General features: G+C 34.4%; 1 protein-coding gene across 3 annotated transcripts in view; it reads right to left on the bottom strand.

Moving 5' to 3' along the window:
- Positions 1-23,081, bottom strand: part of LOC149801235 (single-minded homolog 1-A-like) — a 67,807-nt gene that overhangs the window by 3,569 nt on the left and 41,157 nt on the right. For all 3 annotated transcript variants that reach the window (XM_089955308.1, XM_089955307.1, XM_089955309.1), the window contains exons 3-9: positions 14,464-14,540; positions 10,567-10,656; positions 9,713-9,821; positions 8,720-8,805; positions 7,594-7,790; positions 6,557-6,663; positions 563-710 (exon numbers count right to left, since the gene is read on the bottom strand). In XM_089955308.1, the coding sequence (XP_089811434.1) occupies positions 563-710; positions 6,557-6,663; positions 7,594-7,790; positions 8,720-8,805; positions 9,713-9,821; positions 10,567-10,656; positions 14,464-14,540 (814 nt within the window). The remainder of the gene's footprint in view (positions 1-562; positions 711-6,556; positions 6,664-7,593; positions 7,791-8,719; positions 8,806-9,712; positions 9,822-10,566; positions 10,657-14,463; positions 14,541-23,081) is intronic.

The raw sequence follows: 23,081 nt of genomic DNA, 5'->3' as shown, positions 1-23,081 counted from the left end.
TAATTTGTGTTCATATTTCTTCTCGCCTAAACGACATAACATCTAAGTCGTGCGAGCTATCAATTTGCAGTCGTTTTTACGTAAGACTTTTGGCCTTTGCCATATGTTTTACAATTTAAAAAATCCCGTAAAACTGTATAATTGCAAAATCAGTTTTTAGAAGGAAAAAAAGGAATGCTACACGACTGATATTTCTGCGTATGGGGAAGGAAACTAAAACTTGGCCATTATATCTCAAAAAATGTGGAATCATTCGAGTTCAGTTGATCTGGATATGTTCTTGTAACAAATTATTCTGCAAATAACACAATTTCCAAATGGATCGGATCTTTCGGAGATCGTTTTTGTCAAGAAAAACTCATACAGGAAACAAACATGGCAATTCAATATGTCTTCATGATATTCAAAATTTAATTCATCCGTTCACAACCTTAAAAATAACATAACAGCTCACCTAGATACTAAAGCTATCTGTTCAATAGAAGTTCCCCAAAAATCCCAAACAAACAAAATAAAAACCAAATACAAATCTCGAGGATGGTACAGAAAACATTATACCTACCCTAAAACGTAGTTGACACTGACAATACAGTGTGGCCTAGAAGAACGACTATTATGAACAATGGTGGCATAGCTCTGCATCCAAACCCATCCTCCGTCCTTTGCAAGGAAACGGTAGTACTTTGTGGTTACCTGCCCCTTTTGTAGCACTGAAAAACATGAAAACGTAACAATAACCGATTTTCGCTTATCCACAAAAACAACGCAAATAATTCTTTATTCAGTAGTTAATATTGACACAGTATTCAATGATTCTTTGGGTTCATCTTACGGAATTAGGTTAATTGCCCGTCATAGGACGGGAATTTTTGAAAAAAAGTAAATTAAAAACTTGAAAAAAAGGATCAAAGAGTTTAAGAGAAAGTTTGAAGATTAAAATACAAAACAGCAACAACAACAAAATTGGAAAGCGGTCGCGAGTTTTGCACTCGCGACCTCTTGATGGTAGCCGGGACACACACATTTTTGTGTTTATATACAAGATATAGTTGTACCCTGAAGAGTTCAATGATTTCGGAGAAACAGCTGATACTTTGACTTACTGCTTGATGATGAGGTTATAAATGAGTTGTCCTTGATATACACCGAAAGCGTTGTACTAAGAGGCTACCAAACCGTGTCTGGAACATAATGCTTAGCACCAACAACAACACGCGTTTATGTTAAGCGGTTTCTCCTGGCTGAAAATCTATTTGAAAGACAAATCCATGGAAAATAATATTACAATAATTTTATAGACATTTTTAAAGCAAATGGAGAATTAATTGGTGGTGGGTTTACGTAAGACTCTGACAAGCACGTTTGGAGGCTATAATTGTCTCCATTAGTCCACTAAGTCTTCGCTTTGGAGATTCCTGTAAAATTATGTACAAAATTTACTATTTCCTTTAAATTACAAATGCCTTCAGCGCCCTGTCTGTATTTAGAAACAAGCAATCTACGCTATGACTTTGATTAATATATCGGATTACTTTATGAAGATTACAGCATAAATTCTTCTGTCCTTTACAGACTGACACTGCGATGCGGGAGGTCGTAGGTTCGAACCCCAACCGAGTGATACCAAAACCTGAAAATGGTACCAAGAGCTGCCTCGCTTGGCGCTCAACGTTAAGGATAGTTAGTTTTGCCCGTCACCCCAGCCGGGGTATAGGCCGCCCACAAAAGATCGCCAGAGGCTTCTGTCCTGTGCCATCCCTTCAAGCTGACTCCAGGTGTGGCCCATCTTTTCTCTTCTTGATAGGACCCTTCCTTCCTCAGGCTTTCAGTTTCTGGTTTTTCTTCTGTTGGCGTTTTTGTAGCAAGTTGGGTTTTACAGGGTCGGGTTGCTAGCCCCACGCACAACCCTCCTCCTTTCACACCCGGGTTTGGGACCGGCAATAGCGGAGTTGCTCAACATTAAGAGGTTACTTTTATGACTGGTCAGCCTGGTGTCAGGATAATGTAATTGGGTGGGACATCATGCTACATGTCTGCCATATGATTCCCCAGTACTAGACATCACCTTACTCTGTCACACTGCATACATCGTAGCGATATGTATGAAAACTTGCTAAAGCTACGAGAAAAATCAAAATCACACACACACACACAAATTAGTGGACTTTAACTTTAAAAAAATAAATTTAAAAACTAGAGCTGTAGAAATAATATTAGTGTGACATTATATATATATATATATATATATATATATATATATATATATATATATATATATATATATATATATATATATATATATATATATAGAAGATGAAAAAACTGATTTTCTTGTCTGTCTGAGATCATGAGACACACTAATATACATACAGTTTTCAATATATAATGGCGGCCAGTGTATTAATATATATAATTCTGATACTGTCGTTCAAATTTTTCTTCAGATCCATAAATTGGTTCAGGGAGGTTAAAATAAGGTTATTTTTTTTTAAAATCGCATTTCCATGCTGCTTCTTTACCAGGTGTATGCAAAAGTCTCTCAAATTAGATTCACAAAAGACTAGATTATATAGAATCCAGAAGGTTGACTCGGACTAAAGACATTACAAAACAAATGTTCTAATGTTCCAATAATATTAGTGTCTCATGATCTCAGTCAGACAAGAAAATCAGTTTTTCATCTCCTACCACGTGTTGTATATATGTATAGAGTATCTGGAAATAGAACACGTTAATATCTACATCTGTAACGTATCTGAGAAGAAATTTAAATAAATGTAACTTTGTTGTGATATTGTTGTTTATTTGATTCTCTTGTAACCTGCCTTTGATTACACCATATATGTTGCAAGTATTTTCATGCGCTCATTGTGTCTATGTATGGATTATAATGTCAGTTTTGCTGAATGCCTTTAATTCATCCTTAATGTCCCAATACTTTATTGTGTCATGCCTGTAATTTGTCCTTGGCGTCCCCAATATTTTAGATCGTAATGCCTGTAATTCGTCTTTAATGTCCCCAATAATTTAGATTGTCATGTCCTGTAATTCATTCTTTATGTCCCCAATATTTTCTTTTCTTATGCCTGTATGTCGTCTTTTTCGTCCCCAATACTTCAGAGTGCCATGCTTGTAATTCATTCGTTTGTCATGCCTGCTTGGACGTTGTTCTCATGTAAATGAACACACACTTATTTCTCAGCTTTTGATGGTCTCTATTTCTTTTAATGTTACGCCATGTACACAAATTGTACATTTTATGATGAAATGTGTTTAATTTCCTGTACAGACAGTAATAACATGGTTAATGTTATCTTATAATACACTTTTTTTCTCAAATGGATGCCGTTTCTTGAATTTTAAGCATCGAGGGGTCTCTGGTAGGCGAGTGATCTAATGTGCTCGCCACACCGATCACAAACATCTCACCTCTGTCTGCTTGGGTTCGAGTCTCTGGCCCAGCCAACATGGGTATGTGAGAAAGCTTGCCAGTAGCTTCCCGTCTGTCGGTTGTTATTCCCGTGGTTTACCCGGATTCTTTCTCCACCGGTTACACTGGCCGCCATCATATACTAAACCCACAACAACAACATTAGCCTAGAATTGGATCTGAAATAATTTCAACATACCTATCTGTTAAACATGAATATCTGGCTTCAAGCTGTTCGAAGAGCGACCATCGTTGTGTGTGAATATATACGGTAAAGGACAAAAGGACATGCAGCAAATTTAGCTACGAAGAGCTAATTTATCACTACAGGCCCGGAAAATTGTAAAGACAAAAACGTGTAGTCATTGACATAAATCAAGATAAGAAATTAACACAATGTGGAAAAAAAAATCTTGAAAAGTTTAATCACATGTATATGTTTACACCTCCGTGTGCATCTAATTTATCAGACGAAATATTTATCTTCCAGTCATAGACTGCATCGATTTGTGAGCCTATGTGTTTAATTTGCACGTGACAGCATGATGACTGAATCTGACCGCCCCAAATATTTTTTTTTCTTACGGCAAACTTCCTCGCCAATAAAAGAAAAAGATCGATGTTTTAAATCTGAAATTTATTAAAACGTTCGAATAGAATATCGACCGTTTCCTCATTGGCCAGGTGTTAAGTATCAGGACTGATTTTGTCATGACAAAATGACCAAAGTGCGTGCTTATTTCCTGTATCCCATGTAATCGCCTATATAGGCGGCGCATTAGTCAATTCCTGATGGCCCGGTTACCGAGGCACGGTGTATGCTTGCATTTAAAGATAAATGGCGAAATCCCGATGATCCTGGGGATAAGCCCCCTCAAAAGCTATTGCTTCGAGAGTGGTCAACATAGCTTTGTATTTTCTAATCTAGTTAAGTCGACAAGTGTTGTGTTCGATTATATGGAGTGACTCATTCTGAACACGTGTATATATCAACCATTCCGTATAAATGTTCACTCCGCTTAGATAACAGCTTGTATCTAGCTCACTTACGTTAAGCCTATTCAACACTTGGCATTATGTTTCGGATCGAGATCAGAAGAGGGGTTTTGTTTTCTATTTTGTTACTTTAACGCACTTTTAACACGTTATTACATCTATTATGGACGCTAAATGCCCTTCCTAAGTCACATTGGGACAACCTACAAGGGCTGAGCTCTGCGGTATCGAACCCGGCGGTCCTTGGATTACGAGTCCTACACTCTATCAACTTAGTTACCGCTCCGTCCCTCAAAAGAAGGAAGTAAAATTGTGCGTATTTATTGACCACGGTTTCATCTTCAAACCCTCTTGATCTTATTTCGTAGAGACAAAAAAAAAGTGAAGGCGTATTCAGTTCCAAACATTCTTGTAACAGAACTTTCAAAGTAAGCACAACGACATTTCAATTAGTTTAAAGGTTGTTCACAGCACCGTTTGCCTGCCAAAATATGTTTAAGATCTTGGTGAAATTCATTTATAGATTTGTTACCAATGGCCAATATTGCACAAAGAACCATTTTAGAAAGCTTTTCACACCTTGGAAGATATACAGCCAACATCATAGCTAGCACTAGAGAATGGATAATCACTACAAGTGCAATGTATCATTCCGAGGTGTTGCCGGTGACAGATTTATATCTCTATTCAATATTTTACGCCTATATCAAAAGTTTTAAGGCTCAAGTGTCAGAAAAAATAGTCCCTGCACTCATGTACAGATGATAGCTTTAATAATGTGTAATAAATTACATTAAAGACTAAAAACACATCGATAGGCAAGCTTTCCAAGTACGTATTTATAAAAGTACATCCTCGCCGATGTTCAGATTGAAAGTGGTACTCGTAGTATCTCTGATTCTGCTACGCAGTATCTCTAAGATGAAGGAAAAATATAACCGCAGGTATGTTCGTCGAAACCAATAGGGTATATATCTGGTGTTATGTGTATCTTTGGCGGCTTTTTCAAGTATAAAAATGTTTTAACATTAATAATGCCACAGAAGTATTGTAAATTAGCTAACGCATTTATACAGAAAGGAATTTAATTTAATCCACCTAATGATTAGGAAGAGAAAAACTGAATATGAATCAGAAATCAAAAGAATCTAAAGTCCACTCTCCTACTGCAATGCGATGGTTTTTTTTTCTTTTCTTTTTCTAATACTAGACTCACCATTTTCAAGCTACTGAAAATATAAACTATGTAACAAATAATAATCACTGCTTATATGACTCGTCGTCATGCAACAGTTAGCATTGCAGTTGAGATCCCCAGTCCATTCTATTTTGGTGAACGTGATAGCTCCGTTGGTAGTGTTTGACTCATAATCCAAAGGTCGCAGGTTCAATACCAGTGCAGGCCAGCTCGGCTGCCTCAGTGTGTCGTTATGAAAGGTAATTATCTCCTATTTGCTCGGCATGATATAGCCAATACTATCTTGAAAGTTGCTGTTGTTGTGGGGTTTAACGCCATTTTTCAGCACACGATAGGCGGCTATACATGGTGGCCAGTATTAATGGTGGAGGAAGAACCCGGGACAACCCCAGAAAGAATCACCTACCCAAGAAAAGCTACTGGCAAGGTTTCTCACATACCACATTGGCCGAATCCGAGACTCGAACCCACGCAGAGGTGAGATGGCAGTGATCCGTAACGGAGAGCGCTTTAGATAATTCGGCCACTCGGGGCCTCCTTTTCTTGAAAAGGGCCTTTAAAACCAAACCAATCAACAACTATTGTCTTTGCTATTATTATCATTGCAGTTACTTCGTCGGTAAATGTAACGACGAATTTTATTTGTCACACTGTGCCCTCGTTAATTTACCTTCAAAGATTATCTTATAGAACTAACACATATGCCAAAAGAGGTTAACATTTAGATTTCTGTTCAAGAATTAAGTGAATTATTCGTAATCTTCGCCTCTAAATGGTTCATGTTCATGATAGGTAAGGTCGTTTTCTATTGTACTATCTGCTAAGTGAGGCTAGAGATAAGAATGCATGATGGTTGTGAGACAAACAGACAGACAGACAGACAGACAGACAGACAGATATGAAAACATAAAAAGAGACAGACAAGTACTTACAAGTTTTATGACACTGCTGCATGTCTATTATATCATAGACGTGTATATAATGGTACAGTGTCTTCTCGATAATATCTTGTGGTTCATACCCTGTAAGCTGAGCCACCCTGCAATTGAATGAACATACTGCCAATTTGCCATACCGCCTTAGAATTGTTGTATCAAAATGTATCAGTTCATTAGTAATTTAAGTTTATTAGTAATGAAATTCTGTCATTTTTGTTAAATAACATAGTAAACATATACGTTAATAATAATAATAATAATAATAATAATAATAATAATAATAATAATAATAATATTATTATTATTATTATTATTATTATTATTATTATTATTAACTTACATCGTATTAATTTTTTTGAAACTTGTGATATATTTCATGCCTCAAGAACATAGAATGAAATCACTCAATCAGAACCTTCCTTTGGTCACAAGAACACTGTCGTTCCTTTCTATTAAACCTTCATATAAGCGCTATCCTACTCAGAGAACAACATTTTCCATGTACATGCTGCTAGCCAGTAAGGCGTTATTACAATTACAGTTGGTCTAAGAAGTCATGTTTGGATAATACCCATCAGGTACAAGTGTGTTAATGTCTAAAATAAAACAACTGAAGAGATTAGATCGTACGTGGCTAAAAAACGTAAATACAAATATTCACAGTGACAACGAAGTCACAAGTGAATTAAACCTTAGTGAAACGAATGTCGAGGGAAAATATTCGAAATATTAATTTTTTTAAAGAAGAATTTGATGATAGTTGTTCTCTTTTTATTCCTTTTTTTATTTTATTTTCTTTTTTTCTGAAAACTTAAATACAAATATTCACGGTGACAACGAAGTCACGAGTGAATTAAACCGCAGTGATATGAATGTCGAGGGACAATATTCGAAATATTAATTTTTTAAAAGAAGAACTTGATAGTTTTTCTCCTTTTTCATTATTTTTTTCTTCTTTTTCTTTCTTTCTTTCTTTCTTTCTTTTTTTCTTTCTTTTTCTCTTCTTCTTAATGAAAACTTTGATCTCCCACCTGGCATCTAAGAAGATGAGCTTGAGGTCCAGGCTGGCACGAAACATGAACATGTTGCTGAACATTTTGATCTCGGTAATGGCGCTGGGCGGAAGTGAGTGTCCTACAGCCACCATTCCTACATTTTGATAGCAGTTATCATAGGGCACCATATCCATGTATTGCTTCATTTTCAGATAGCCGCTGCAATGTATTACCTGTCAATGAAAGTAATGCTGATAACTATATGAAGGTTTTAAGAATTATATCATTATCGTAGTCATTATCATGTTCATGATGATGAGTATAATGACGATGGCGAAGATGATGATGATGATGATGCTTATACTCTTTATTCTCATCTTCCCATATTATTGTTATTATTATTAATATTATTATTATTAATATTATTATTATTATTATTATTATTATTATTATTATTATTATTATTATTATTATGTAAACGAAAAAGGAGAATAAATATGGAACACATCAAAGCTGTTATCATTAATGACAATTTTCGAATAATTATCATTCCTTTTATCGTATAATATCATTCCTACAACCATCACTTAAAGTCTTTACTGTTTTAGGATTGGGCTGTAATCATGGAAGAAAAGCAGTAGTAAAAACAATTGTCTAAAATAAGGCAAAAACATAGCAGTAAAAGTATTACAGATAACGAATTATTAAACTCATTCTATTACAGATAACGAATTATTAAACTCTTTCTATTACAGATAACGAATTATTAAACTCCTTCTATTACATATAACGAATTATTAAACTCCTTCTATTATAGATAACGAATTATTAAACTCCTTCTATTACAGATAACGAATTATTAAGCTCATTCTATTACAGATAAAGAATTATTAAACTCCTTCTATTACAGATAACAAATTATTAAACTCCTTCTATTACAGATAACGAATTATTAAACTCCTTCACTATATCTGAACAAATAAAATAAAATATATTCCAACAAAAGGCCATAACAATATGCAAGTAAAAGACACGTACGAAAATTTCGGGATGAAAACGCTAGAAAGTTGTGTGTGTGTGTGTGTGTGTGCGCGCGCGCGCGTGCATGCATGTACAGTCTTCCCAGAGGTTGCCAACTGCTAAAGCTGTTACCAAAACGAACCTTGTAACCGTTACATGTCAGGCCTGCATTTCGTTTGGCAAGAACGCATTTCATTCGGATGAAAAATGACCTGTCTAATTCGAAATCTGAAAGAAAACAGTGGGATATGAATGTGACAATATGTCAACACAGACTTAATATATCAAAACAAAAAGAAAAACACATAAATATATTTACACCAACATCATCATGAGTAGATGAATATGCGACGCAAACTATTGATACAAGTTTATAAACTGAAAGTATTCACATCCAAACATTTCTATATTGTATCAGAAAATACAAGTTTCATTTAACCAGTATAGTAAGCACATAGACATAGAACAAACGCATCAATCACCAGAATAATCGGTATCATTCAGATGCTTCGCTCAGTCCCGATGTGGCATATTCTCATATCTGCAACAACACACACACACACACACACACACACACACACACACACACACACACACACACACAATACCCTCTAAACAATCGAAACCTTACCACAAAGTTTGGGACCACAGTATTTAAAGTTTCTCAAGTTATCCTCGCGCATTTTCTCATTTCTGAATGAATTTTATTAAAATTAAATCCAATTGTTTCTAGCAGATGTGACTTAAAAAAAAGTTCTCTTGTCATTAATAAAAATAGAAAAATTTAATACATGCATAATCTTTGAATAATAACACAGTAGATATTCTGTTATCATGCGTGCATGACACTTGTATAATCTAATATATTCACCGTCGGAACTCGCTTATAAAATAGATCCAACTGCAAACTGCACAGACCCAAATCTGCTGTCGCATCATGCGTTGACAAACTGGGGTCTATTTCAGTTTGTATGGAAGTAATCTATAGAACAAACAGCATACACCATGATCTGCCATTACATTACACGATGGTAGATTAGGGTCTATGTTGTTTGCAGTTGGACCCGACTTATACAAAGTATTTATGGTAATTAGTTCCGTGTATAGTAATCGCTAAGAACACAATTTAGCGTACCTCGGGTAGGAATGCCGGGATGGGGTGGATGAAAATTCAGAATAGCCGCCATTTCATCATGATCATGCGGATGAATATATTCGTATATGCTGTTGCCCGTCAGTTCAACCTTCCGCAAAATAAATGAATAAATCCCTGAATATCCCATAAATGAATCTAACATAAAGCCAGTTTATCTGACATTAATATGGGAGAATTTTGATGATGTCGCTAAATTTTAATATTCCTTGCGTATTTGATCATTTGTTCATTAATATTGCACATAAATTTTTAAAAAATAGCAATTCCTTGAAAATTTGTAAGAAATTTCAAGAAAAAATAAACGTTTAACATATTTTGTAGGCAACTCTAAATATAGTAAATTTCTATACTGTCCCAAAATAATTAGCACTGTTATTTCTCTCCGATTTTTCTTTAATTTCAACATTCTGCTCAGAACAGGTCATATCAGCGATAAATATTGGTGAAACTAAATTAATTAATTAATCAATAGTATGTTTCTCTAATTAAATATGCTTTCTTGCTCCTGTGTTAAATGCAGTTCTTGTTTTTGGTTGACCTCAAGCACAGAAACAATAGACTACGAAACTAAACATTACATGAAAACAATAGACTACGAAACTAAACGTTACATGAAAACAGTAACTAGTTCTTAGTATAGATATCACAGTCCCTACAGTGTGTTTACATAATCTTTCTAAATAATATGGTACAAACGCAACTCTTAGTAAAGAGATCATAATCTCTACAGTTTGTCTACATGATAGTTCAACGATACTGAATGTAACGTCTGAATTTGTAATAATATGCCAACATGTTTTTCAGTATTTCTAATATTTCATGAGATACCCTACCTGTGACAAACCAAGGTGCACCGACGCAGTTTCAGATATATACATTATTTTGCCATCAGGTGCAACGACAAATATGAAGCCGTCTAGTGTCTGCAGTGAAAGAAAAGAAAAAATCTTCATTTGACGCTAAATTACAGAACTGAGAGGGGAGAAGAGTTCTTTCACGATTGAAAGTAGAACTTTCCCCAGCACATGAAGAGTGAAAGCAATGAGTTCACAAATTTGAGGAAAATAATTCGAGCACCAAACTTCACAGAAATTTTGGTGTTTTCTTAAAAAAAACTGATCACTTATATTTAGGCATTATGCCATTGCCAACTACAAGTGAGATTTACTTACCTCGGATATTGGAGACCTTTAGAAAGTGAAAAGCTACGAATTTCCGAAAATGAGGTTGTGACAGTGGAAGTGTTCCAATAACCATAAGCAATTTTACGCTTTGCAAAAACACATATGAAAATAAAAAAAAAATTTAAAAGAAAAGAATTGTGCTTTGTTTAAAATTACTTCCAAGATATGTATAGATTGACTTCAGTAAGTCATTAAAATTTACAAAGTAATGGGACCACGTGTTTGAAATTAATGTACTGCTCTTAGCATACACTCGTGACCTCAGAGTTTATCGGCGTAGGGATAATGTCCCAAACTGGATAGTACATCGCCAGATAGCAAAGTCGCTTATTTAGCGAATATGACGCAGAGTGTTCGAGCACTGGATAGGTCCAATATCCAACTTGCATAAACTAAGAACGGTGACGCTAAAAGATCTTAAATACTGCTCCGGAAAAAATAAAATATATTAAACCTTGATGATGTATTAGGTTAAATACTGACATGTTTTCTTCACTAAAACGAATGTCGCGAATCAAAATAATGAATATGTTCAGAATATTTTTAAAATAATTTCGAAAACTTGCTATCACTGTTTTATTCTCCCATTTCTCTTCAACATGCACATATTTATCAATGTTTTTATTCATAAATGAAATATTCGTAAATAAAAAAGGAAACATTAAAAACGAGCACGTTAATATACGTCGTGTATTAACTATTTTAATAATCTGCCTGCCTAATGAAGCTGAAAATAGTTTAATCTAGTTTTAAGAATTGGGATTTTGTTTAGTCAGTCACTTTTTTCGCATTTTCGCTATTTTGGCGCACGATTCGCGTATGCCACACAGCAGGAAATTAAAAGTTTGCCAATTTATGGAACCACTGAATGGCTTTCCCTCTTACTCCGTTATTAATGTCACCTGACCTATCTAAAGAACTGATTTTAATCACTTTCGACCTTAGAGCTTGTAAGATAATGCTTCAGGTCTCTAAATGCCTTTTAAATACGATCAACCGACTAATCGCTGACGATTGGTCTTGGAGTATAAAATTAAAACCGGAACCACTGAGACTCTCATTTCCGTCTTGCCGCAGCTCGGCACAAATTGATCCCGGCCTCTCGCGCATACTTCTATGATAACGCTCATTCATATTCCCGCTCTTAAAGTGTCGTCTGTCGCTGTCAATTTTTCATTCATTCGAGTAATTGTAAAGCAGGAAAGCTAATTTTACGGCAAAGTAAGTTTCCTTGTTCTTTAGGAAAACGTAGAAACAATAATGTCTTTTGATGATAATTGACTGATACTAATTGGCTTTTTACAATATAGAAAAGCGCATCACCTAATAAACGCAGCGTTAATCGATTTCCACATATGATCATTCAACTTTTTGTTGGAAGTAAAACTAAAATATCATACGGTATCAATGTATACGCGGCATTTTAAAATCATTGTTAAATCTTACACAGAATAATATAATCCTGGCCAAGATGCTTTTTCTTTATTCAACCAAAAGACGTACTTTTACTCAAAATTCAAATTTAGATGTCATAGCTCCAATGAGATCGAAGCAATACACATTTGCAGGGACAATCAACAGGAGCAGAGTGGGTGGGTGTGCTTGTTTATGTCTTCGTGATCGATCAAAATGTGAAGCTTGCATGTCAAATATAAAGGGACAATTTGTATAAATGACTTAATTTTTAAAAAAGTCTGGTTCAACTGAAGACTGCAAAATGTTTTTAAAATAATCGAAAGGACGAATGACCACTAAGTTAAAGAAGATTACGTAGCCACGGCGACTGAAACTTTGCCAAGAAACAAACGCATCGTGATTCTATTTAGAATGGGAACAAAAAACAGCCATGCATATAAACAACTTACGTAGAAATTTAACAAAACTTTTTTATGTTAATTAAAAGTTTGACTGTGGGCGTGCGACTGCGGATTTGGCGCTTATTTCTAAAACAAATCACGTAGAAAAAAATAACATAATGCGTGAAAATCGCACATTATATTTCCAACACCTACCTTTGTTCATTAAATCTCTACTATATTCAGAAAAATCTCCCCATTTTAAAATCTTTAAAGTGCGATTTCCCTCCTAAATGTTGAATTCAAGAATAGACCATGTATAAAAGTTTCTTAGTTTCTGACTTTAGCTATTTCAGGCCGAAGAGCAAGTCAAGTATCGTATCTGCAAAGGATAGATCAAGATATACAGGCACGCATAACAGTGTCAAGATAGAAATAGTTTCTTATCGTCTAATTAGGTCGTTAAAATAGACGCCCAAATGGTGTTTTAATGAGCCCTTTTCACGATGTTTGCTGTCCTCAACTGATTCCCGTGCTTGATGCCTTTCCTTCGATTCAAGTCAGTATTTATGAGGGTGGAACACACAACTCGGGAAACTTGCACCATTATTACAGAACCCCGCCACTACTATAACAGCTTATGTTATACATCAATCAGAATCGAGTTGAGGAAAAACAATTGCTTCAGCGCACGACCTTCTCACTCTTCCATTTGAAAGGAGTCAATCGTATCATATCTAAAGCAGAAGTTTTAGAAAATTAATTACATTGAGTAAACAATAAGATGATTGTGTGATTGACTTTAAACAAGCCAGAGCCGGTAGCAGCAGTATTAATGAAATATTTAAATCCCCGATCCTGCACCGGAGCTACATTTAATGCTCCGTCACGATTCGCCATTTCTGGCAGCGGACGATAACTGCTTAGGTCCTTTCTGATGCCCGATTCTACATAAGCATCTCTCCCTGTGTTGTGACACATGCCAGAAAAGACGATCATGACAAACTGGGGGCTGCTATCTCAAAAAGGAATCAAACACAAATAAATACCAATGACGAAGTATCAACCGCTTTCCCCTCTTAACTGACAGTAGGAACCCAAAGCAATTCATCATAAGACCGAGGTGTGGAAAGCTTGATTTACCATCTTATAACTCTCAGCTTCCCGTTTTCACAAATGATTTAAACAGACTCCTTGAATTAGACTGTATTTCACGACTTAAGCCTAATATATATTGCATGATAAGTCTTTTATGTTTTGTTTTCATTATCCATGCAATATTTATTATAAGTTCTATATTTCAATAACTGAGTCACGGAATTTTCATTGCATTATTATTATCTTATTTTACAACAGCAACAGTAACAAACAACAACAACTAATACAACTACTACTACTATTATTATTGCTGTTGTTCTTGTTGTTATTCCGTCTATGATTATAATATTTGGCTTGACGACTGTGTGATCGAAAGATGTGAATTATTGATTTTGACAAATGTATTCTGTCAATTCATAAGTTCGAAAGAAAAAATGTAGACTTTGTTTAATTGATATTTTTAGACGCAAACTGCAATATACTTTAAAGAATAATTCATGAGTTTTTCTTAACACATTTGTAAGGACGTAAATTATTTTTTTCTTTAATTTTTTAATCATGTTTCTAAAAAATAAATATGGGACCTCTAATACTGTTATAATATTAACCCTCTAGACGTTGTAATAATAGAATACATGAAAATGGTTCTTACCTGTAACAGATGGGACCCCAGTTCTTTCTCCAGCGGCGTCCTATGTGGGGAGCGGTGACCCCAGCTGTCACCCAAGCCTATTTAATAATAATAATAATAATAATAATAATAATGACTGCTGTTGTGTTTAACGCCATTGTTTGAGCACACAATAGGCTATATATGGCGGAAAGTTTAACTGGTGGAGGATGTACCCGGGAAAACCCCCGGCAAGAACCACCACCCCCGGGAAGCTACTGGCAAAGCTTTCCCACATACCCCCATTGGCCAAGCCTGATCCTCAAACCCACCAGGACAGAGGGCCGTAATCGGTAAAGGCGAGTGCAGGAGACCATTCGGCCACCTGCGCCCAAGAAAAAGAAGACGAAGAAGAAAAGAATCGACAGCAGTAGAGTAATTATTAGCAGGAACATAACCGCATTGATAACTATAGGAATCTAGCTTGTTGTAATTCTGTTTGACAGGGGAGAATGTCGAATATTATATGCTGATTGAGATTTAAAAAATTAATAAAAGGGAAGAAAAAAAGATTCAAACGAAAACGAGTAAGCTAATAATATCAGGAATAAAAGTAAACCGTTTAACAAGGCATGGTAATTTTAGTTTTGTAATGTACAGAACGACCTTTATATTTAACATTTAAACATTTTCTACATTCATAAATCCAGTATGTCTTTTATAGAACGCATTCCATTAAATAGAACAATATAACGGTCGTCATGACAGTAGAGTGATAGTAATTGGTTATAAAGCTCAAATACAAAATAATTATTTATCTCAATCTTTGACATTTATAATAGCGTGTATAAAAGAGGATTTCATTATCTAGAGGGAATTTGCATCAGTTAAAACAACTGCAACTAACAATTAATTGACATTTGTCTGAAATCCACAAATAGGTGAATTTTAATTATTGTTTCTTTTCATCTAGACTCCATTTTCTTAGGAACTTTTCCTACCCTCACTTCTATAATGCGTGGGTTTATGCCGGTTCACTTCCATGCTTAATTTTGTTAATATATCTTTTCAGTACAGATTTATTTATTTATTTATTTATTTATTTATTTATTTATTTATTTATTTATTTGTTTATTTATTTTTAAAGACAGAAGTTGAACGGAAAGCACTCGGATTACTTAAGTCTAACAGTATGGTTATTTTCTTTCTAAAACAAAATGATTTCCCTAAAACAACAAACTTTAAAATGAACCACATTTCATTTTTAAACGGTTAACCCATTTGTTTTCATTTAGACTTCATTCTGTTCTCGATGTCAAATACTGAGATAAATAAGTATTGTATACATCACGTAGAATATGCTTCTGCGCAGTCGTTTTCCCCATTTATCAATGTGTTTAAATATAATTTAAAGAGAAATAAAGAGTTTCATTGAACTGATAAACGTGTCTTCACATTAAACCTTATGTTTGGAAAAATAGTCACAATGAATACATTATAACATTTGCGTTGCATAATGCAACCTATATGAGAACACATTAAATATCTCGGTTTTTAATGCGTGTAAATTTGTCGTTGAAAAACTGGAAGAAATTACAATAAAGCGGATATTGTTCGTGATCCAACAATATTTTAAACATGTCAATAAAACAAAAAACACAAAATTACGAAAACTTTGCGGTTAGACAAGTGCAAATTGTTCGTCTGGATCGTAGTGTCTTCAAAGTTTATGTCTGTGTACAAACTCCATCTCTTTTCTTTGTTTATATTTTTCTCTTTGCATACAGCAGATACAATCTAACTGAATGATACAGATCTGCCATTCATACAAAACATACGTAGACAACACTGGATGTTTGCTTGCATATTCGTAATTTTGTCATTGAGTTGACGATAATCAATGGAGCATTTTTACTTGGAAAGACAAAACCAGTTGATGACAAAAACTCACTAAGTAGTGCAGTCTTAGTATCTAACATTGTATTCCTATGATCTAACTATGTGCCTTGAATTTTTCTTGTTTTGCATTTACTCGGGAGCTGGAGTCGTGATTTTGTAAACCATGGTTTGCAGAATTCAGTTATAACGAACTGTAGCAGTGTCTATAATTACAACTGAGTCTCGCACTTATTATTTCTTGAAAAGTGAAAATAAATCAACTTTTGAATATTTGACTATAACCCAAACTTTAATTTACTTTAGATTAGTCATTCTCAAAACTGAACTCGATTTTCATAATATAGTACTCCGGAATAGACAAATCGATATAATGAAACAAACTATTCAGTGTATAGACAAATCGATATAATGAAACAAACTATTCAGTGTATAGACAAATCGATATAATGAAACAAACTATTCAGTGTATAGTTTACATTTCTTGTGCACACAAAAAATGACCACGGAAAGTAACTCACTGAATTAAATGACAACGAGTTTTATTCTTTCTTCTTTGCATTGAATCGGGGCCAGGGGTCGTGATTCTGTAAAGAATCTTATGTTCCCATACTGACCCCTGATGTTTGTCAACTTTAGACTTTAGTGAACATCGGATGTTATGTACATTCCTAATTGTTAGTTCGAAACAAAACATGTTTGTCTATGGCTTGCTGCACGTTTGATGTCAGATCATCTTTTGAACTCAAAGTTTGTCTGTTAAGGCCTGTGAAATTAAACTTCATCAGAGAAAATAGAGATAGCTCGCTTGTTTGTTTCTGTACACCTCACAATCCGAAGCTTACAGCTTACATTTGTAAGCGAGCCGAGACGAGCCGAGACGAGACACCGTTACTTAAACGAGGCATAGCAAAAAATAACAGAAAGATTTAGTACAACAGTAAATCGTTAAGACGCCGCGAACTTCCTCCCAAACAGCGTCTGCTAAGATGGTCCAATCAACCGAGCGCACGTCACTTAGATCACTAATTGGATTATTCCCATTATGCAGAACTCTGCATCGAAATCTATAAAACAATCAGTACTTTTAACTTTTAGTCAAAACACATAGCATGCTATTTTATCATACGTTTGCAATCCTAGTTATGTAGCATACTTTTCTTTAAAATATTTTCCTCTTTTTTTACAATTTATAGACATCAGCTATATAATATCGTCTATTTTAAAATATTTCATATTTAGAGAATAATTGGTAACAGATTGACCGATATAATAACTACCAATTAATTCAAAAATTAATTACAATTAGTACCAGAAAACAAAAACTACCAATTAATACGACAAAAATCATACAACGCAATCATATCCTTCGGGAACATTCTGTGTCGAATAGACACCTTGCATAAGCATTGGATCTTCGATGAAAACAATAATAAAAAATATGCTTTACCTTAGGAAAATTACGCGTCCTTTTTGTCTGTTGTCTCGAGTGAATTTTAAAGCCAATCAATATGACAGACCTTGTGTATTCGAATGGCTGGACAATTACTGTGTGCTACTGATATGAAAATGCATGTAGCAAATATATACTTTATGGGGTTTTCTTGTTCTAAGTAAACTATTTATATCAGAGTTAGTGTTAGGTAATATTTGTTACATGATAGGAATTACTGATCCCACCCCTCGTGCTAAAGGAATGTCATTTATAAGAGAGAAATATCAAAACTAATTAGCAGTTTTATGTATACCAGTGTACGACTGCTGCATTCTTTCATTTAGATTTTATTATATATTTGTCAATTCGGGTTTATTATTGTATTTTAAGAAAGAAAAACTTTTTTTTTTTTACAAAATAACAAAACACGCTTTGAACGTTGTCTCTGGTTAAGAGATGGCTTGTAAATGCTAGGTTTACACTTGAGTGTAAACTAAGAAATGTTAGGTTTTTACTCGAGTGTAAACTTGATACGATGTTACAAAATACCAGCATTCAAAGAAAAATGGTCGATACGGTGGGCGTAATGGAATACACATCGACAAAGTTGTGTATTGAAGCTTGCACAATGTGGAAGATAAAAACAAATTTGACAAATGTGAACAAGATATCCCTAAACTCAAAGAAGACAGTCAAAACTAACATTATTCTCCACCCTGCTTTGGTCTAAAATTTTATTTTTCTATTCATGTATCATACGGAGATGGTGGCAGTTACAACAGCGGCTTTTTCCACTCGAAGCCAGACAAAAGATATTGCACCTGTGGTAAGGTTGAACAGTCCCCCCCCCCCAAAAAAAAAATGCATGTTTGCATGACACTACCATCAACCGCTGCATGTTTTGGGATAAAAGTGTTGAAATTAGTGTTCACGTTGACTATTGTGAAAGAATACTCAAGTTATAACGGAGGTCAGGCAGTTTTGCCGGGGTTTTTTTTTGTGCACTATGATCTCAGTAGAAGACAGACGTCACATGATCAATGATAAATTATTCTCCTTAATAACACTGAAAAATACGATAATTCACACGTAGAAAATGTGCAATACAAAGAAGGCAGAAAGATTGTAAATAGCATGGAACATTACCTTTTTCAACACATAACTATATTTTTATAGATTACAACATGGCAAATAATAATAATAATAATAATAATAATAATAATAATATTACTAATAATCATCTTATTATTGTTGTTATATTCAATGTGATAGACGATAGATAGATAGATGGAAAAGATCAAAAGAAAATAAGAGAGCAGAAACAAAATAAATAAGTAAATAAAGCGATTAATCCATTAGATGACCGTCAATGCTTGATCACAATCCATTTGAAAATACGAGTGCTGAATAGAGACAAAATTTCACAATAAAACAGATGATATTTATACAGTGATGTAATGACTTTTTCGCTGCAGTAATAATTACTGCAAAGAACCTTTCAAATTGGTGGTATTTGAAGAATTAGTTTGGCAAATTAATAGATCTGGTAAGGCTTTGTGCTATTCGCTTTAGTAAAGAAAATTGCAAAATAATTTTCATTCCATTCGTCATTCATAAGATTATTTTGTGTGTATTTCTATCTAGTTGCATTATTTTTTAACTCTACAAGCGCGTGCTTTGAAATTTAAAGCATAATTTGTTTTTCTAATATTCAATTTCCTGCCGCTAAATGATGATTATGTTCGCAAAAGAAGCGTATTTAAGTCCCGTAAATTCTCTCACTTATAATAAATAAGACACGCATATTATCAAGAATGTAAATAAGCTATAAATAACAAATAATTAAAAATAACACAAATGACATGTGATAGTGGATGATTGTGCTTTACGAATTGTCAGAGTGCACGTTGAACATAGCATATTTTTACTTCAAAACTCTATACGCTTATTAATACACTAAGTTTGTAGGATAAAAAGCGATAAAACAAGCAGTCATAGAAGACGTCACGTCTTATTTCATACGAGAGATTAAGGAATTCATACTGTATTTTTATCACAGCTTTAGAGTTAACGAAGTTAGAGAAATAATTTATACAGAATATTCAGCCATGATACACTATACAAAACTCCGCTGAGTCATTTTGTAAAACTAAAACACAGAGAAACTGTTGTATTTTCACTCAAATAAAATACGGTTTATTTTTGATGACGTGAATATCCTATGATTTTGTTATGTATATTTCTCCCAAAAGCACTAAAATGTAACTCAAGCAAAAAACTCAGCCTTCATAATCCTAAAACAATTACATTTCAGAAACATAAGAAGAAAGCTATTAGTGTCATGCGAATTAATAATCTTGCAACGATAATGAAAGAAGTGAACGGAAGCTTTAATTCAAATTGTTCAGGAGCACCTTTCTTGTGGGTCAACGAACGTTTCCTGAAACAATTATCTTTTTCTTATCAATGAACCTATACATAATTCATTGTTGTTAATTCTAATTCTTCTTGAATGCCGTACCTACAGCAGTGGTGAAGTTTAGTTTTCAATAGTACTACGTGATATAAATTATCGGATGATCGTTTTTATTGGGTACTAGAAATAAGTATGACAAGTTACGAACACCTTTTATTTGGCAATATGAATCTAGAGAAGGCGATTGTCTTATCGCTCAAACGTTGCAACAAAACTGTCTTCAGGTAATTTATTATCAATGCAATGACAAGACTCGCCGATGTGGCTGAAGTTGATGTATTGTACACATGCCTAGAATCACTAGACCATTTTCAGTTGTCAAATAAAGTGTAGATTCGGAATCAAAACATGCCGTTGGCTTTTGTTTTCCAGGAAGTATATGCGGCATAATCAGATATATAAAACAGCATAGGAACTACGGTGTTGATGGTCTTGAAGATATCAAAATAACAACATTCCAACAAAATGTGATAAAAGATAGATACTGTTATATGCACGGGGAGAATTTACGTTTAACTGATACTCTTTTATTTATTACTGCCTTTCATCACGTTAGATATGATGGGGACAGGAAGTATATTTACAGATGATGATCCCCGCCGCCTTCTCTCTCTCTCTCTCTCTCTCTCTCTCTCTCTCTCTCTCTATCTATCTATCTATATATATATATATATATATATATATATATATATATATATATATATATATATATATATATATATATATATTGATGACAACTGAAATGAACTGAATTATCTGGATTAAATAGTTTTCAAAACATTTGTAGCTTCCATTAATTGAAAACTGTTATATAATATTTTGAGGAATATTTTTAATGAAATTATATTACATATGAAAGGTGTAAATAAGTATGAATTTAAACTCATAACATTCTCTTCAATCTCTAATTAATTCAGTCTCTTTTCAGTAACTTTTAAGGTATATTTACAATTAAATTATTTTACATATTAAAGTTGTAAATAAGTATAAACTTTGACATATAACATTCTTTCCAATATCTGATTAATTCAGTCTAATGTTTTTAGTAACTTTGTGACTGAAATCTAGTTTGAGAGAGAGAGAAAAAGAGAGTGCTCAAACACAATTGACCTTCCACTGACGATATGGTGTGACACTGAGACTGCGGGACATCTGCGAAAGTCGTTGGAGGTCCTTTATGTTCATTATCCTGAAGACCAGGATCCACTCTTTATATAGAATGACGTTTGTTTAAGCCGGCATTTGAATAGGGGCAATATTTTCGGGCTCGAACTTGTGTTTAGATTTATAGTCCCTTATTTATTTTTCGTTTATTTAGCGGGTGGCAGCAGAACAATGGCAGCGTAATTTCGATCTTTTCGGAATGCATCTAATGAGTAAAGCAGACGACAGCGCACGTGCAGGAAGTAACATGTTTTAAGAAAGTACTGGAGTTGACCTCATAAGGAATGAAAGTCTTAAAACTTAATGGAAATTTAATTTTCACAGAAGACTGGGGGCCACATGCCAAAGTTAGCGATTACGTTAAGACGTTATGTCCCTCATGGATAATATTTGTCCTTTTCCAGATGGATCGCCATGTTATTCAAGTACACCTTTTGTAAACAAATTTGAAAGACAAATCATTAACAAAAAGTTATGGCCGGAAATTAACAACTGACTGTCACAATTATAAAGACAACAAAGTTATAGCATGGGCAAGAGGGAAAAAAGGCTATAATGACATTTTAAAATAAGATTCCAAAATATCGAAAGATAACAGATAAATCTTTGACACAAGGTAGAAAATATCCAGTCCGTCCTGAAGACTACAGAATCAATATTGAATTACGTTCACCACAAATTGGAACACAAAGCGTAGTTCTGAGAGAGAGAGAGAGAGAGAGAGAGAGAGAGAGAGAGAGAGAGAGAGAGAGAGAGACGAGTGTTTATGGGCTCCGGAATTTCACATCGAAACATGTTTTGGCATACATCCATAATAGCTGACCACTACAGTCCCCACCCCACCTCACCCCGGAAAATAATTCTGAGGGTGCCCCTGTTTAGTAAGATTGTTTAGATTCCACTCAGACCAATTTATTTAGATAAACAGACCTGATAAAATGTTTAACAATTTATCAGTCATGCACAGTAATGATTTTTCGGACCATATGAATGTGACTTAGACCCAATATATGTATCTAAACAATCCCATTTAAACCATAGAACTATATGACAAAGTCATTCCACTAAGAATAACAAAACTATTCTCTTTTTCTAAGGTCATAGATTCGTTTGAACTCTCCATGGCTTCACGTTGGTCTCTTTTATGTGTGAAAACTTAAGTACTTCAAAACGATGACTTTCATTTTCTTCCAATCAATTTAAATCGTACCTATATAATTGTGATTAATTTGACCGACCACCCAGGACTATTCACAGGTCCGGGATTATCATGTGATAATACGTCTATGACTACGGCAGATTAGAGGAATTATCTCTTGATAATACATAAGCGTCTATAGGATCATTTTGTCAATCGCAATTGTTGCTGCTAAATCCCAATAATGATCCTTCAGTACTTGGGCTAACGTAACCAATGGCCTGAAAAGAGCCTCGATATTTGATGTTTTCCTTAAAAGAAACGATCCATAGGTACTTGGGCTAACGTAACCAATGGCCTGAAAAGAGCCTCAATATCCTTACAAAAATAGCTTGTCAATCATTCTTACGCCTCGCAAATCCACCCTTTCTCCAGACAAAATTATTGCAGAGCGGGGTAGTCCGAGTAAACAGATAGACAGATTCCAGACCGAGTGCTTTGATTAATTTATCAAGTCGGTTCGCAGGTGTTGTACGGACAAGGACTGGTGA

Source organism: Sinohyriopsis cumingii, chromosome 4 (assembly GCF_028554795.1).
Source record: "Sinohyriopsis cumingii isolate HCF-2022 chromosome 4, ASM2855479v2, whole genome shotgun sequence".
In the NCBI taxonomy this organism is placed as follows: domain Eukaryota; kingdom Metazoa; phylum Mollusca; class Bivalvia; order Unionida; family Unionidae; genus Sinohyriopsis; species Sinohyriopsis cumingii.
This window is presented reverse-complemented; position numbering and strand designations above follow the sequence as displayed.